Here is a 17,312-nt window from a genome sequence, read left to right as displayed (position 1 = left end):
CGTAATTAGTCCTACATCACTTATCTCAACACATTGATTAGATCATTAATTCACTAATTTATTTCATCATCAAAATTTTATTAATTTATTTCATCATCAAAATCTAAGATTCAACATGATATTTATAATCGTTAAACCCACCTCGTATAGTATAATATAAAGCTCAATTTTAATTGATTAAGAAGACTAAATAACTATAAGATGTAAATATCATGGTATAGACAACCAATTGATTTGTCCGTCCACACTAAATCCACCCTGGGCCCCACTCATGATCGCACTGCTCCGCTGAACCCAACCCTATTTCTCGGGGTCGCTCGCCTCGCCCTCGAAACCCTACGATTCGCAGAGATACCGAAGACCGCTTCTCTCGCATCTTGTGGATCGTCTCCTGTGTCCCCCGCTCTCCGAGATCGTTGCGGTAGCCGCTCCCTCCGTCCTTCTCTCCTGTTCTCATCTTGCTTCTTGCAACCACCCTAGCGCAAGGGTTCGGAGGTCTTTCATACAACTTTCTTTGCGTCGTAACATTCAATAACTTGATTAAAGTCTCTTTCGATTTGGTTGGAGTTTCGCATTGGCAGTTCCCAATTTTTTGTTGCTAAGATGAATGTCTTTCATGATTCTTTCGTTCTCCTTTTCCCCTTTCCCTGATGTGTTAAGGTAATCGTGAAACATGATTAGTTATCGAGGAAGATGGCAACCTCTGAGGGCGAGGTCAGCCGGTTGTTTCGGATCAGACGGACGGTGATGCAGATGCTGAGGGACCGAGGATACCTTGTCGTTGCTGCTAAAGACATCGACATAAACATGCGCCAGTTCTTGGAGAAATATGGGGAGAACCCTAAGCGGGATGAGCTTGTCATCAATAAGCAGAAGAAGAACGATAACAACGATCAGGTCCATCACTTTCTTATCTTCGATTGTGGTTGTTCTCTTGAGGAAAAAAAAAAAAAGCTGGGTCTTTCCTTTCTATAGATAATTATCTTGTTGACATGCTTTAGGTCTTGTCTTTTCGTATTTTATTGTCTTTGTTTTGTAATGGTTGCAGTTGCAACGAATACCAGGCGTATGTTATTTTCTGTGCATCAGCCAATTACATCTTTTGTTTATGGTGATGAATTTGTCACTATCAGACTTCATTAACTCTTCTTTTTGATTTATATTTACTTATGCCTTTGCTATCTTTTTGACTTCTAATGATCATTATATTGTTTCTTGATTTGCTAATTAGGAAAAGTTCTATTATAGGTTTCTTCTATATCATTGTTTTTAAGTAGTCAACCTTTCGCACTCTATGTGGTTAATTGTTATAATTTACCTAATGGATTGATAGTCCAGTCATAGCCTCCTTTGTTGATATTTGTTCGTTTGATTACCCTATACCTTGTTGAACTTAAATTTTGGGGATCCTCAAATATTTGGAAGTGTCTTCTAAGGATCATTTTGACCCATTTAGATTTTTGAAATGGCTTAAAATGTCCGAATTCCTGGCTATCAACCTTTATTTTTAATTGTATCACTTTGTTTGGTTATTGTTAAATGGAAGATATTCTTTCTGTGGTCTATTGTGCTGAACCTGTTGTGTAAATTCAAGGCAATTCATAGTTGTATTTACCATGGCTTCCTTCATATTTTAACCAATGTCTGAAGATCTCATCTGCATGTTTCTTTTTTCTTTTTTGAATTAGTTATATAATTGATTAGGTTTCTTCTGTTCTTGCTACAAACAGTGGCAGTTTCTTTTTACAGCAATCTTGTAGAATTTTTATTTTTATTTTTTTACACATGAAATTAAAGCTATTATCAGGTGTTGTATGTTTTTGATACTTTTTGGCAGAAGTTTATTGTTGGCTTTGATCCTTCGTCTTTTATCTGATGACAGTAAAGAACATAAGACTTTGAAGGTGATGTGATTTAGCAACAGTTAATTATATAATCTAGTAAAGAACATAAGTTCTTTTATTTTAAAATTGATAATGGACAAATTTTACTTGTCATGTACATTATAGACCCCAATTGTGTGAGTTGAATGGGATGATTATAAATGAAATTGATTTTAAACTTGAATATAACAAATCTTGGAATCTAAAGGTTTTAGATTAATTGGAACTAAGATTGAATTATGGGATGTAATCTTGGTTATACTAAGAAAAAATCCAAGATATAATTAGAATGAATGAACAAGAAGTTTTTGGATCTATTATTCAATAAAATGGAAATATTGATAATATATAGTACATAGAGTAATCATTGGGTGTCCTTCAGGTTATAATAAAACTTATTGTGGTTACTATTATAAAATAAATATTATATTAGTAGATGGACTGATTTGAAAGGTCAAATGTGCTTCAACAAAGTGATTTCTACTACTCACAATAGGTATCATCCTTGTGCAATTGATGGATCGACAATTTTTTGGGGAAAATAACTTAGTTTGTGTTAAGAATATTGCATTTTTGAAAATCAAGACATGCAAATTAATTTTATTAAAATCGTGAACTAGACCATAGGATTGCACGATCTTGTGACCCATATTAAGCATGGTGACTTACACCAGACATTGAATCAGATTTCTATTGATGGGGTCTCCTTGCGAGTTGACTATGACTTAGTAAAGTTGGTGACTTTTGTGAGTCGACTTGAGTTTAGAGTCAACTCAAGAGTACTCATATAAAAGATCATAAAGCAAAGAAAAAAAATCATATAGAAGATCAAAAAGTAAAACACTGATGAGTCATACCCTCCACTATCTAGATGCCTGAAATGACTCTTTGGGTTTGTCCCTACTACTGTTGCCGTTGCTGCCATCATCGGTCCAACCCTTCCACCTCTGCTTCACCACTTCTCGTTGTCACTATGCAGGTCAAGCCACCTCTTTTAATCAGATAGAAGTTCAAAAAGTAAAACACTGATGATTCATACCCCCCACTATCTAGATGCATGAAATGACTCTTCAGGTTTGTCTCTACTGCTGTCGTCGTTGCTGCCATCGTTGGTCCAACCCTTCCACCTCTGCTTCACCACTTCTCGTTGTCGCTATGCAGGCCAAGCCACCTCCTTTATGTCGCTGCAACAAGCTGATCTTTTTTCTTCCATTGGTACTCTCCTGTCCTTTTATGTTCTCTCGTTTCTTTTCTCCACTTTCTTCCCCTCCCATCTCCTCCCGTTTCTTGTTCTCTCTTGCTTTGATCCCCTCGTCCCCCGCTTTTATTCTCTCCTCTCCTATTCCCCTCTCTTACCCTCTTTTTTCTCCTGATGTTATTACTTGGATGCCAGATACTTTGAGATAGTACTTTTTATTTGGTTGAAGACTGGTGTGTGTGACGGTAGTATTCAAACAGTTTATAGTAAGCAATTTGTGATGATCTGAAATGGAACACCTGTGGTGGGTGGTAGATGGCAAAATTACTCCATGGACAAATGCATAATTTTGCATCTATTCCTGGTGGAGTGTTTATAGGCAACTCAACAAGCCTTAGCTTCCAAGTAATAAGAAAATTGTCTTTCGTTGGGAGCATTGCCACTCTTATAATATGAATCCTAGAATTTAGGCTGTATTTGGGAACACATTTGCATTCTTAATGTGCATTTGGATATGGAGGCTCGAGTGAATGGCTTTTAGTGTTTGGTAAATAATAGATGAAAATTTTTTCTTAAATATACATTAACGTGAGTGTTGTTTAGTAAAATTATATTTCAAAAGTCCATTAAATATTATATGACAAATTTACCTTTCTAATATTTTGAATATTTATTAAAAATAAATAAATATTTTTTTATTTAAAATAATAAGTAAACAAATAAAATAAATGAATGTATGTAATTTTACAAAAAAAATTCATATGACCTAGACATATAATACATAAAAATATAATTATATAAATAAATATAACCTTTGAAAACAAATAAATAAATAAATAAAATTTTATCTTATAGAAGATGAATTATGTTATTTTCACTAAATCATGTTGGTAATTTTGTGATTTTAGATAATGCAATAGGGCACTTTGGGAATTTGAAAAATTATATTAGCATCCCATAAATGTTGGAATATTAATCCTACCCTGAGATAGCATCAACATTTGCAATACATCATCGAGGTCAAATGCGATTTGGAAAAAAAAAATACCAAACACTGAATTGCATTTGAAACGTGCATTGTCCCTCAATGCATATTTCAAATGTGTTTCCAAACGCACTCTTAGAGGGTGATATTTTGAGTTAAAATTCAGAAGGTTGCTTAAATTTCAGTTCTATTCCAATAAATTTATATAAACTATCAAATCCTTATTAAAATCTCAATACCCATTTGTGTCCCTTAGTCATTTGCACATTAGTTTGATGTAATGACTTTACATGCTCATGTAGGTCCCGTTACCAAGTTGACTTCTCATGACAAGATGGGGTTCATCAAGGTCTCATTTAGGAAACTCAATTTCCGGTACCAGACCTGTGCTGTCCATGGTCAGACTAATATGGGTGTGGTAAGTGCTGGCATAGCGATGTGCTGACACCTTCTGTGGTACCGAGAAGAGGTAAGGGATGGGGGATGGGGGAGGAGGAGAAGATACTGATTTGGCGGTGGGCAGTGGCTGATGCGAGCAATGAGCGGGTGGGTCTGCAAGTCTCAGTCACTCACGACTCGCGTCCTAGGGACTTTAAAATGTAAGATGCGCTGCAGCTTCTAAAAAAAAAGGGGACTGAACCACCTGAAAAGAGGTGGTCCACATTCCTATTAATGCCTGGACCAGTAAACATGGTTTGGTATGAACCCATCTGTGTGAAGATTGAGTTTTGTGGTCTCATCATCTGTGCATTTTCAACATAAGCCTACTCAAGGTCAGCCTGAATCAAACCCATGGCATCCAGCTTAGGTTCTGTTGTAATTTTGCATAAAAAATTTTCAGGGCTTTCTTGGACAAATGGTTATAGGAAGTGTACCAATTTGGGTTTCTTATCATTAATAAAATGTTAAATAACCTTGGTTAAAATAAGGCAGCTAGTAGTATTTTAAGCTTTATTGTGGCTAAAATGCCTGAATTGCAAGCTCGAGAACAAGTTTCTAGACAAGTTTGAAGTCTATTGGGTTAATCCAGTACATACTTGACTACCAATTTTTTGCAAGTCTTGAATGAATTAAGTTGTGATGATATCATTTTTATAGAAGTTGTTGCTGATTTAAAGCAACTAGTTGTTTTTGTTGGATATATTGTATTCTTTATTGTGACTGATAGTTTTTTCCAGAGTGATTTACAGTTACTGTTAATTGATCTGTCTAACATTTTTACTCTCTTTAACCTATTTTCTTCTCAGCCTTTGGACATTGGTTTATGGATTCTCACCTGCACACATGCAGAAACTAGTACTTGTGCATTTTTGCATACTGTTTTTGTATTTGAGTCTTCATGGTCAGTCATGTCCACTTATTTTGTTATTAAAGCTCCAATTGCTACTTGGTGATTCATTTTGTGAGCCTCTGTAGAGTGTTCTAAGATCCTATATGATCTGTCTGTTATGACTTTGTGACTAATAATGTCTTAATCAAGATTTTAATCATCGTGACTAATTTACAACACCACATTTATGTTTTTCACTTCATGATAGCAGATCTATGTCTTCTTTCCAACTGAAGCAAAGGTTGGTGTAAAACAAATAAAGCAGTATGTTGAGCGTATGAAACAAGAGAACGTGTTTAGAGCAATATTAGTCGTTCAACAAAATCTAACTCCATTTGCAAGATCATCCCTGCAAGAAGCATCTCAGAAGTATCATTTGGAGGTCTTTCAGGTATATCATTTCCTCTTTTGCAATTCTAGCAGCTGCTTCATAGCAAGCTCATATTGGTTTAAGTTTAAATTTATTATTTGGAAGTTTAAATTTTCTTGTCATATTTCTTTTTTGTTTGTTTCTTCTTAATTTTTAGGTAAGTGTATCTATTGATTTTTGTCTTATAATATTAAAACATAGGAGGCAGAGCTTCTTGTCAATATCAAGGACCATGTACTTGTTCCAGAGCATCAGGTTCTGACAAGTGAGGAAAAGAAGACATTACTGGAGCGTTATACACTGAAGGAAACTCAGGTAGCCAAGATTGATAAAAATTGATATACTTATGGTGGTAAAACTGATGTCGGCTTATTTGATGCATTTGCAAGTATCCTAGCATCATTAATTAGTTTCTGACAAGATCTTGAATTGGTGTTATAATGCTTACATAAGCACTTTGTCATTCTAAGCATGCATATGGATAACAGAGCTGGAGTTATGTCTTGAGACATTGTTTTGGTGGCCTGAACTTCAGCTTACAAAGTCACTTTGTGCAGCATCAAAAGAATTCTCATAATTGATCTGATGATATTATCTTTACATAAGAACTTCATCATGCTATCCTTGTTTGAACCTTGAATTCCTCTTTTTGCCTAGGTTGTCTTGAACTCATGTTAACCTTCTTATTACTAATGCCATCAATCATGGTTCTATATTAAATTATTCGGACTTGTTTTTTGGGGCATTTTGATATATGTGTTCATGAATCTAGTTTTTTGTCATCAAGTTCTTTCTCTGTGATTATCTGTCATGAACTCCAAAAATTTGATAATTAAATTCTTCATTTCTCATCAAGAATGACACACACACTTGAATGTCCATGGATTAGCACTTGATAACTGTTCACTAGATAATTTGTTTGATAGATCTATAAGCCAACCTTGTCACTTACGGACCTTGTCTCGGATGAAAAGGAAAAGAGTTGCATGGTTATTGATAGCTAGTGTAAAAAAAACTATGTTACATCATGAACATGGATCTTAATCACTTTAAGTCATCATCCGGAGGTGAAGTGGGGGACCTCCACTACTCAGTTCCGTTTCCGCTTGACTAGCATCAAACTTAGCGTTGAATATTCTCCTCTGGTTTCCGTTTCCGTTTCCGTTTCCGTTTCCGTTTCAAGTCAGAAGGGTGGACTTGAAGGTCGTTTTGGAAGTGGTCTATGTTATCGTTGCCCAGCTGTGGTACAAGATAGGCAAGGATTCTTTTATTGTTTTGGGTTAATGCAAATTAGGAAATTAGTTCAAGATCAAAGGATTGAGTAAGCAACTTAGAATGTACAAACACTTTTATGAAAAATGCTAAACTTGGTGGATACAATAACCAGAAGAATAATCAACATAATTTGTTTGCAGGAGACTTAAGTGTAAAAGTCTTGAAGGACACATTGTAGATATTGTTTGGTATCTTGAAAATGTTATGACACAGAAATGTTGTAGATATTGTTTCAGACCAGGATCTTAAGGACACGTTGCAAAGGTAAAGAGATTTGGTGACAACATTATAATTTTAAAATTTGTATTCATCTAGGAGACTTTAAATTTTATAAGTACTTCTGATTCTCAAATTGGATTATATGAACAAACCAAAAGACAATGCTGGAAAAATTTAGACAAGATTATTCAAGGAATGCCTTCAATTGAGAAACATATTAATGGATGGGATTTGAATGGACATGTGTCAAAAAATATAGTGAATTTAATGGAGTCCATGGGGGTTTGGAATGTAGGGAGAGAAATGGTATGAACTTAGATTTTACTATTTATACTTAGTTCGATGAACATTTGATCAGTTATGTAAGTGACCATATTTTTAGTTACAATATTCTCTTCAGAAAAGTAGATAGAATTATTTATAAGGATTGTAAATTTGTGCTCGGTAAAAGCTGAACGAATGAACATAGATTTATAGTACTAGATATATGTTGTAGGAAATAGAAGAATCAAAAGTAAACATTTACTATGTTACATAGTGGAATATGTATTATAGTATAATCACTAATGTTGGAACTATAGAGTGTCTAGTGTTGGAACCAAGTATAATCACTAATGACTTCACTAAGTAGGACTAAGATTAAAATTATAACATGTAACTTAGAAAAATTGACTACATAGCAAGGTTTGCCTTTTCGGGTGCCGGATCTGTTTCGGCATTCTGTCAAACCTGAATGTACCAGTCTATATCGATGTACTAACACATGATATGTCGGTGCGTATCGATGTTTCGAGGAGGAAGAAAAAGAGGGTGAAAAGGAAGGGGCGGTGGAGGAATAGAGGAGGAAGGAGAAAAGAAAGAAGAAGCGGAGCAGAGGAGAAGTGCAGCAATAACACCTGGGAAGGCAGCGGGAGCATCACAGCAGCGAAGAGGCAGCCTGGGCTGCAGCATCGCAGCAGCGAAGTGGCAACAGCGAGGGCTGCGGCATCATTCGCGAGAAAAGTGCTGGCATTCGTGAGCCCTAATTTTCTATTTTTTTCTTTTTTAATGCAGAAATGGATTAGGGCCGACCACGTTTTGATTTTTTTACTATTTTAATCGGATCGTCAGAAACAAGGTGGTTCGAGTATCAGTCCATGCTCAGACCGATATGTACCTCTCGTATTGTACATTGGGATAATTCTTTAAGTATTTTGGATCGGTTATTCAACAAAATGGAGAGATTGGTGAATATATTATATATAGAATAAAAATTATGGGTTAAAATGGATATAGATGAAGGGAGGTTTGTGTTACTAGAAAGGATAAAAATGAGATTTTTTGTGAAAAATTAGGTGTAACTTTGCAGAAGACAAGATGAGGAAGAACATTTAAGATGGTTTAGATATGTGTCAAGGAGAGTGTTGTTAGAGGAGGTGAGAAAATTAATTTCAGTGGTATGTGAAGAGGTATATGGAGATTTGTGTAGAGGTATTTTTAATTAAAATATCTCCACTTACAATATGGCGAGAAAACCTATCCTAGTTTAAAAAAAATCTATTCTTATATCTACCAAGCTGACAGTAGTATTTTTTTTGGCTTCCCCCCTGATGTTAATGATTTTTGAAAAATATACATAATAATTGGCATATGTTTTGATATATATGAAATATAATATGCAAAATTATTTATGACATTTTATTATGGGGAATTTTCTTGTTGGTTGGGTTGGGTGAGGATGATAGTGGGGTATAAGTGATATTGTCCTCTCCTTGTGCCAATCAGGTTCTTTTTAAAAAAATGCCAAACTCATCCTGTTTTTGGTCAGAGCTAATTAAACCTGATCAGATCGAACCCTTGGTGTACCATGGGTGTAGGTTGAAATTATCAAATGGGTTGTTCCCACACGTTTCTTTTTTTCTCTCTTTATGTAGTCATTGGCTTCCTCTCTCCGTTATTATTGTTGCAAATCATCTAGAGTTGGCCAAATTTTGGTTTTATGACTGTTAATGTTGATTGATTGATGGATTCTAAATGATATTTTGCATTAAAGCTGATAATTTAATCAAAATTGGATGAGCCTATGATAATATTGATATAGATTATGTTATATTCTGCCATGAACTTTGGATCAGAGAAAATGTTATTACGCAATGGTATCTTCTTTTCCATGGTTATTGGAATTTCAATCTAGGCTGCGGGGTTGCATGTTTCTATGCTCAGATGAAAATTGGAAAGCTCGATCCTTTGATCTGATTTTATGCATCCCTCTAGGTAGAAAAGCAAGTTTGACAACCTTCTTTTCATATGTAAGAGCAAGCAGGACATCCTAGGGAAAATTTCTGTTCATTCATTTGTCTCTTCTTTGTTTGTATGTTGTTTTGACGTAATCATTCAGTATTGCCTTTATCATTTATAACTTTGTATTGTTACGTTGTGGATTACAAAATCCGAATGATTCAATTGACTATGGAACCAAAGATATTCCAAGAAAGAAAACAGATCATGTTGCAATATCTAGTTTGAAAGGTATTCACTTTGTGTGGGTCTGGAGAATTGTGTGTCCTTTCAGATCTTGAAAATTGTGAGCCGTGGGATGAAGACATTGTAAGTTTGTAGCTTCATTTCATAATAAAGATGTGATATTTTGGTTTCTGCAGAAGTGATTAAACCAGATACTAGTGTAATCCAGGCAGTTAATGTAGTCCAAATCAGTCTATTAATGTTAGATTGAGTCAATTTACTTGTTTATTGTTGAACTCAAGGGTGGCAGTAGTTTTGGTCTCTAATCCTTTTTGTGTATTCTTGTTTTAAATTTTATCGCATTCTTTGTGACTAATTTATAGCTTATTTCAGTGATTTAAAAAGGCGCTCGGGCGCTCACCTAGGCTCTCGGGCGAGGCGAGGCGAGGCCCGAGTGCCTCGCTAAACTTCCAGGCGGCGCGCTTCAAAGAGGCGCCGCTTAGGCGCTCGCGCGAGCCCAGGCGCTGGGTGCTTCGGGCGAGCACTTGTGTTAAACCAGGCGATCGAACCAGGATTTTAGGTCTGGTTCGGTCTCCGGTGGTTAGTTGGTTCAATCGAACCAACTAAAATCGATATCAGTTGTCGCTGCCCAACCTTAACCGGCTAACCCTGCTCGTTGCCGCCGTCGCTCCCGCGCCCGCTACTCGTCGCTGTCGCTGCTTGCAACCGCTGTCGCTGCTCGTCGCTCCCGCTGTTCACCGCTCTTGCTCCCGCTCCCGCTCCTGCTCGCCGCTGTCGCTACTCGCCATTGCCGCTCTGCTCCCGCTCCCGCTCTCGTTGCCTCACACTCCCGCTCCCACTGCTGCTGCCTCCTTACGTTCCCGCTCCCGCTGCCACTACCTCCTTACACTCTCGCTCCCGCTGCCACTGCCTCCTTACATTCTCGCTCCCGCTGCTGTTGCCTCCTTACACTCCCGCTGTCGCTTCCTCTTTTCTCAGTCAGCACTCCCTTATACTCTTCCTTCTCCTTCTGTATACTGTTAACAGTATACTGTATACTGTTAATATTGTTAGGTTTATTTGAAATTATTAATTTTCAATACTGTTAATAGATTAATAATATATTATTTTGATTTTAATACTGTTAATTTTTATTTATTTGAAATTATTGTTAGGTTTCAAGATAAATGACAAGTGTACAGAGCAACTCAATAGAGTCTCCAATTTTCATTTATGATTTTGTATCATAGATTTTCTTAATTTAATACCATATTTTTATTTAAAATTTTAAATAATTATATTTATTAATTATATTATATATTTTTGTATTTTAGCGCCTCACTTTGTTCGGGCGAGCGCTTAGCGCCTCGGGCGTTTTTGGACCTTAGCGCCTTTTGGCGCCTAACGCTTTTTAAATCATTGGCTTATTTTAAGTAACATTAGCAAAAGGTGGCCGATAGAGGTGCAATCTTTATTTTTTTTCGGCGTATTTGGAGTAGAATATCTCACATTTCTCTAAAAGAAGGTATGGTAATTGATTATCTTCTGGTCTAGTTAGGAAATAGTGCATTATAGTATGGTAATTGATCAAGTAAAAGGTTTTTGGTGGCTTTTTGCCCCTGTTAATTATCTTTCTTTTCTTGGTTTATGTTCTTGCTTATCTTGATGTTCTTCCTTATCATTTTTCTAGTTCTGTTGGTTGTCTTCAGTTGCTCCGGAATTTGCTCATAGAGGTAGATCAAGAAACTTGTTAAATGTTCTTTCCTACAATCATGAAGATATTTAGTGTCTTCTAATGTTTTTCCTAATAAAAATTCTGCAATCATGAAGATATTTAGCGTTTAAGGTTATATAAGTCAAGGAACTCATTAAATCTCTCATAGTACCAAAGTTCCTCCTTTAAGACAGTTTGGCTGAGATTTTCCTCTAGATTGGCCTTTTTATATTTATCAAGATGGAGACGAGTGAAGGGGATTTGAAACAGCAAAAAAAAAAGAGTGTCCAGTGAGTTCGAAAAAAGAAAGGTGGTTGGTTGAACTAGAGGATAGGATCAAGATGAGAAATTAGAGTCGGGAGTGTATGCATATGATACATTGAGAAGATTGACATAAAAAAACTGATTTGATGTGTGAATAAGCATTTATTTTATGTATGTCTACTTGTTTTTCTCTTTGTTTGTGTACTATTTTCCATATTGTTATTTATGATTGTTTTTCTCTTTCAGCTTCCTCGAATCCAAGTTACAGATCCAATAGCAAGATATTATGGCCTAAAGCGTGGACAGGTCGTAAAGATCATCCGACCTAGTGAGACTGCAGGCAGATATGTGACCTATCGATATGTTGTATGAGATGTTTCAGATGCCTGCTGCTGTAAAGATATGCTGGTACTAGCCAGATGTGCAATTTCTATTTTGTTGTTGGCTGTTAAGTACAACTTTCCTTTGTGGTGCAGCCTAAGAATTACTTTGGTTATTAGTTTCCAGTGATATGGGAATGATGGTTTGCGCAGGAGCATGCTCATCCATGGAACCAACCAGCATTTGCATGAGAAATTTTGTTGACCGAGATCTACGAGCATAAACATGAGAAAATTAACAAACTTTGCTGTAAGATCCGTGTGATCTTACAGCCGACAAAATTAGCCAACTGTTCAGAGTTGTACTAATTTTGAGTAAGCCAAGATCAGTGTGATCTTGTATAAAATTAGTGAATTTGAAATCCATGCAAAGTTATAGGAGAACATAATACCATTATAATGAACAATATTTGAGGCATAATTTTCACACGATAAAGTTGATGGGTCTAAAAATCAATTTCGACGTAATTTCATCTTTTAATTTGCTGAAATCATTATAAATAATTATTTTAAACTAGAAAAATTGATGAAGCTTGCTTTTATAAATTCATTTCGAAGATATTGAGTGAATTTGGATGATTTAGGTGTAAGTAACGTTATACATTTTAAAACAAGATTATAGATTTTGAATAGTCTGTTAGAAACAGTATAATTGAAGTCTAATTTTTTTTATTCTATCAATGTTATTGAAAAATATACAAATATTATATCAGTAATCCAAAAAGTAGTTTTGACACAATTTCAACTCATATTATAATTCTTGTATCAAGTTGCCAGATGTTTTATGTGTGTTTACTTCTGAAACTAATTTGTGTTTTTTGACCAGCCTTTCTAATGTAAACTTCATGAAAACTGCAAAGTGCAAATTACTAGTATCAGCTCTAGCGCAAGGGCGTTAAGATTGTGTCGACTACAGAATTAGCTAGCACAAACTAATTAAGATTGTGTGTCCAAAGTATACTTTATTTAAGAAACTTTATATCAGTTCAATATATCAAGCATGAAAATTGAAACTAAAACATGGGATACACAACACCGTGTGATCGAGGCACAAACTAAGCACCAATGCAATGCTTAGTGATTGATGTCTTTCGGCTTACCAATGCTTCGATCATAATTTGCACTCTCATTAACCAACGTTCGAGGAGCATGTTGAGCATCTTCGAATAATTTTCAAGATTATCAAGATGAACACTGTTCGTGAAAAGAGAAGTGTTACTTTGCTTAGATAAAGATTTTATTCTTGGGGCATCGAATCGACGATGATTTAATTCGGATGAATAAATCAAAGGTATAAGCTATGACGAAATGACGAACAACACCTCTTAGTTGTTTAGATTAATATGTTGTTCGAAAGTTATTAATGAAGATTCTGGTTATTCAACTAGAATATTGGTTGGGAACTAATCTAAATTTTATTTTATGCTTGTCTTTGTGTCGGGAAGCTCCACTAAATCTTATAAAAAAATTATATAGTGGTGTATTTGATAAAATCTTTTCGATACATAAATTAGCATCAATTGTGTAGTGTCATCGAGTACTTTAGTACTGAATGTATCAAAACTTGAGACTTGGTTGGAAAGTGCACATACGGAACATTTTTATAGTTAGATTTCATGATTGTTTTATTGAAATACATGCCTTAATATCGAGGATGGTTACTCACCTTTTCTAATTTCAAGTGAGATCATGCCGTATCAAATATAAAAACTGCACAATGATCATATGTGCAATCGCAATATTAGAGAAATGACACCATATCTATTGCATGACATTGATGTGTTCGTTATATAGTGCCGTGTCAGAGTGTGTTGGATCTGTGACATCAAGGTGCTAGTCGCATGATATCCTTAGGTTCACAAAGTAGTAGGATGTTAGACACTTGACAATGAAGTGGTGACGATATCACCCTTCCCATATCAAGAAATGTATGTGTTAAGGGAAAGTTGAATAGGGATTAACACTACACAAATCATGAGAAAGATCATTCGATCTCTTCGAACTAATAAGTATTTCTTATAAAGAAGAATATATCAGAGAGTACTGAGGATGACATGAGAAAAAAGTCAAATAGAAGAACAGCAGATAAGTTGACAAAAGGAGGACAAAGAGATTAGGATAAAGATTTGGAACCACCATAAGTTGACAAGAGAGTTGATCGACAGGTAAGGAGGTCAAACCTAAACCCATTCAACTTAAACCGGATTAAAAATGACACGAAACCCATTATACTTGAACTGAGCTGAGCTGAGCTGAAACCAAGGAACAAGACCATAGGACAACTTAAAATCACACTAGTTGTATGCGTTGTGTTTGTTCGATGGACGAACAAATTTCCCTTCCAACTATTCTAACCGAAATTAAAATGGGCGAATTATGGAGAACTTCTCTTTTTTGGTTTTTCATGGGATGAGGAGCAGCTTTTTTTGGTATTTCTGAAAAGATGCTTTTATTATTCTTAGTATCCAAAACACCTTTGGCATAACGATAGCTTTCGTTTTTTTACGGAGTGGTCCAAACTAGTCTATGAATTTTGGATTGACAATCTAATTTTCTCAGCTATAGTGCTTTTGAGTTTGTTTATAATGAATGCTCTTCGAAACATCGTAAGCCTATTCAAAATTACTATAACTAACATAAAAATATTTATTTTTGTTTATTCTTGTTCCTAAACCAATACAGATACATATTTAAAATTTTATTTTTTATATTGACTAGTTTCTATTAGATTTTTAGTCTATTTATATTTTTATTATAATATTTTTTTAAAAAATTATAATATTTTGAAGAAGTTATAAAAAATATTATAATATAAATATTAGACATCGTCACTTTATAGATCGGTAGATAGGGTGTTGGTATATAAAAAAAAAAGATTATAAATATTAATTTTTGAAAAAGGATCAATCTCCTATGATTTCTTAAGACTTATAAAAGAGAAAACATATTAGAGAAAGCATTCACTCAGAATCACAAGTAAACATTTCAAAAAACACTTTATAGACAATACAAATTACAAACGGACTTTATAAGCTTTGAATGATTGCATAAGGAAGGATCAAAATGATCCATTATAGATCGAATATTTCTCAAAAGATATAAATTTTATTTAAGTCTTCTATCGTTTCTCTAATTAAAAAAAAATAAAAATAATTTTCAAAAAATTTATACAGAGGTTCTCTCAAAAAAAAATTTTGTTCTTCGAAAATTCGTCCAATTAAGACGATACACAAAAAGACCGAAGAACGTTTTGTTCTTGAACAGTCCTGAGAAAGGACGACGGAGAGGGCGAAGCACCACGTGTTGATCGCCGGGAAGTACGAACACTGCGCGTGTTCGTGTTCGTGGGACACGCCTTCTCCTCGTGCAATCAGCTACTGGTGTCTCCAGCACCTGGCAAATCGGTGGCCGTCCATGTGTCCCCCAACCTTCCATCTTTTCTCCCCTCCGCCAACCCTATCGTCCGTAAATACGCACTCATTTGGAAACAGATCCAGAGAGAGAGAGAGAGAGAGAAAACAAATCGAAGCGTGTAATGGATAGAAGCAAATCAAGGATTGTGCCACCATCTGCTCTACCGACCATACGAAGAGGAAGACCGTGTCCCAACCCAAGTGCTCCTCCATGGGAGGTGATCCAACTCCTATCCCAATGGCTAGACCCCAAGTCCCTGGCGGTTGCCTCTTGTGTCTCCAAATCTTGGTACGCCATCTTCTCTTCCGAACACCTGTGGAAGCCCATCTGCCACTCCCTCTTCCCCTCCTCCCTCCACTTGACCACCGCCAATCCCTCCGTCTCTCATAGCCATCTCTTTCTGCTTCTACACGCTGCGTCGAAGCGGCGTCTCGCGATCCCTTCCCCGCCCCTCCTGTCACTCCGCCACCTCGTTTTCATGGTCGACGTTTTCCACGGCGACGCGCCCGTGCTGTCGCTGGCCGTTACAGGAGAAGAGCTCGAGTCGCTCCACGGGATCTTCCGATTCGAGGTGAGAATCGGTGAAGTCTATAAACGTGGAGAGGTTGATGCTCGAGAGGAGCTGAGGGTGGTCTGGATGGTGGTGACGAAGGAATGCCGAGAGGCCTTCACTTTGATCGATTATGTAGGCAAGGGCACGTCGGTCGGGAGCAACGAGTTGTGGTTCTCGGAGAAATTGCCGTGTCCATCGTCGTGTTGCTGCTCTGCGACCATGGATTTAGCTGACCTCGAGGCAGAAGTAGTTATAGAGCTTTGCTGTGACCATGACGAAGCTAAGAAAAGGGTAGCAAAGGTAGGCTTCGGTTTGATGAATAGCAAGGCTTGGAGGTACGTAAAAGTGGCTGATGGTCTGCTATATTTGCAATCTTTTCTTTGGCCTTGGAGGCATTAGCATGCGATCAACAATCTACTATTCTGACTTTTGTATGCGTATTGGGGCGTAACTCGACTACGTGCCACTGCCGTAAGAGAGACTTGCGGGTGTTGTACGGACCGGTAACTTCTCCTTTGATGAAACTTGTTGTTCTAAAAGCTTTTTCGATGAAGTGTCAGGGAATATATAATATATATATATATATATATATATATTTATTTATAATTTTATTAATGATTCCGATTGTCGAGTTAACTAACTAACCATAAGTGCCTTTTATCATCCTACTTGTTCGTGCGTTTTTGGTTTTTGTTTCCAGGTGAACGGTAAGTCCCTGTTGAACAAGTAACATGTTGTACAAAACGAGTGTATGTTGAATAAAAGCTAAATATCGATAGCGATTTATATATTCATGTTCGTATGGGGTAATATAATTTTACTTTACGAGCTCCTTTACCTCTCCGTCAGAGATGTTTTGTAATTTAAAAAGCTCAATTTTAAATCATTAAAAAAATATTACAATTCATGGTACCTTTGGATCTTAACTCATCAAACGAACTCACAATTTTAGAGTCTTTTATGTAAAGATGAGACAATCTTAGCTTTATTAATACGTTCTTTGGTCATTCTAACTTTGGGTTATATCCTTGAATGTTATGATAACAGTTGCATCATTGTTATTATTGATTCTCATAATAAAAATGATTATTGGTGATAGTCTTCATACTAAAGGATTTTATCATAATACTATTTTTGATGAAAATTATTTATTTATCACTAAATTATACATTTTATTATATGTAATTATTTATATTTATGATCGATTTATGTAAATTCTATCAACTTATTTATGATTAGCTTTGATATCAAATATCATGATTCGAGTCTGATGGATTAACTGATT

General features: G+C 35.9%; 2 protein-coding genes across 5 annotated transcripts; both read left to right on the top strand.

Annotated features, from left to right (window-relative positions):
- The first annotated feature begins 246 nt into the window (after window positions 1-246).
- Window positions 247-12,212, top strand: LOC135581331 (DNA-directed RNA polymerases II and IV subunit 5A-like). 4 transcript variants are annotated; one of them, XM_065140541.1, is made up of 5 exons: window positions 247-495; window positions 682-897; window positions 5,608-5,787; window positions 5,968-6,081; window positions 11,927-12,212. In XM_065140541.1, exons 2-5 carry the CDS (start codon window positions 694-696, stop codon window positions 12,050-12,052), a joined length of 624 nt encoding a protein of 207 aa, XP_064996613.1. In that variant the 5' UTR covers window positions 247-495; window positions 682-693; the 3' UTR covers window positions 12,053-12,212. The 4 variants fall into 4 exon arrangements, with proteins under 4 accessions (XP_064996613.1, XP_064996614.1, XP_064996615.1 ...); XM_065140542.1 differs by having other exon boundaries at window positions 257-421; XM_065140543.1 differs by having other exon boundaries at window positions 298-495; window positions 661-897.
- Window positions 12,213-15,595: 3,383 nt separating this feature from the next.
- On the top strand, window positions 15,596-16,426 carry LOC135630718 (probable F-box protein At5g04010). The gene has a single exon (XM_065137876.1). The coding sequence runs from the start codon at window positions 15,596-15,598 to the stop codon at window positions 16,424-16,426; it is 831 nt and encodes a 276-aa protein (XP_064993948.1).
- The last annotated feature ends 886 nt before the right edge of the window (window positions 16,427-17,312 follow it).

The sequence above is a fragment of the Musa acuminata genome, chromosome BXJ3-2 (assembly GCF_036884655.1).
Source record: "Musa acuminata AAA Group cultivar baxijiao chromosome BXJ3-2, Cavendish_Baxijiao_AAA, whole genome shotgun sequence".
In the NCBI taxonomy this organism is placed as follows: domain Eukaryota; kingdom Viridiplantae; phylum Streptophyta; class Magnoliopsida; order Zingiberales; family Musaceae; genus Musa; species Musa acuminata.
The sequence above is the reverse complement of the archived record's forward strand: the minus strand, read 5'-3'. Positions and strand labels throughout refer to the sequence as shown.

Coding starts and splice junctions, on each gene's coding strand:
- LOC135630718 (XM_065137876.1), top strand. CDS start 15,596: ATGGATAGAAGCAAATCAAGGATTGTGCCACCATCTGCTCTACCGACC.
- LOC135581331 (XM_065140541.1), top strand. CDS start 694: ATGGCAACCTCTGAGGGCGAGGTCAGCCGGTTGTTTCGGATCAGACGG. Junction 5,788..5,967: donor ATCATTTGGAGGTCTTTCAG/GTATATCATTTC, acceptor ATTAAAACATAG/GAGGCAGAGCTTCTTGTCAA. Junction 6,082..11,926: donor ATACACTGAAGGAAACTCAG/GTAGCCAAGATT, acceptor TTTCTCTTTCAG/CTTCCTCGAATCCAAGTTAC.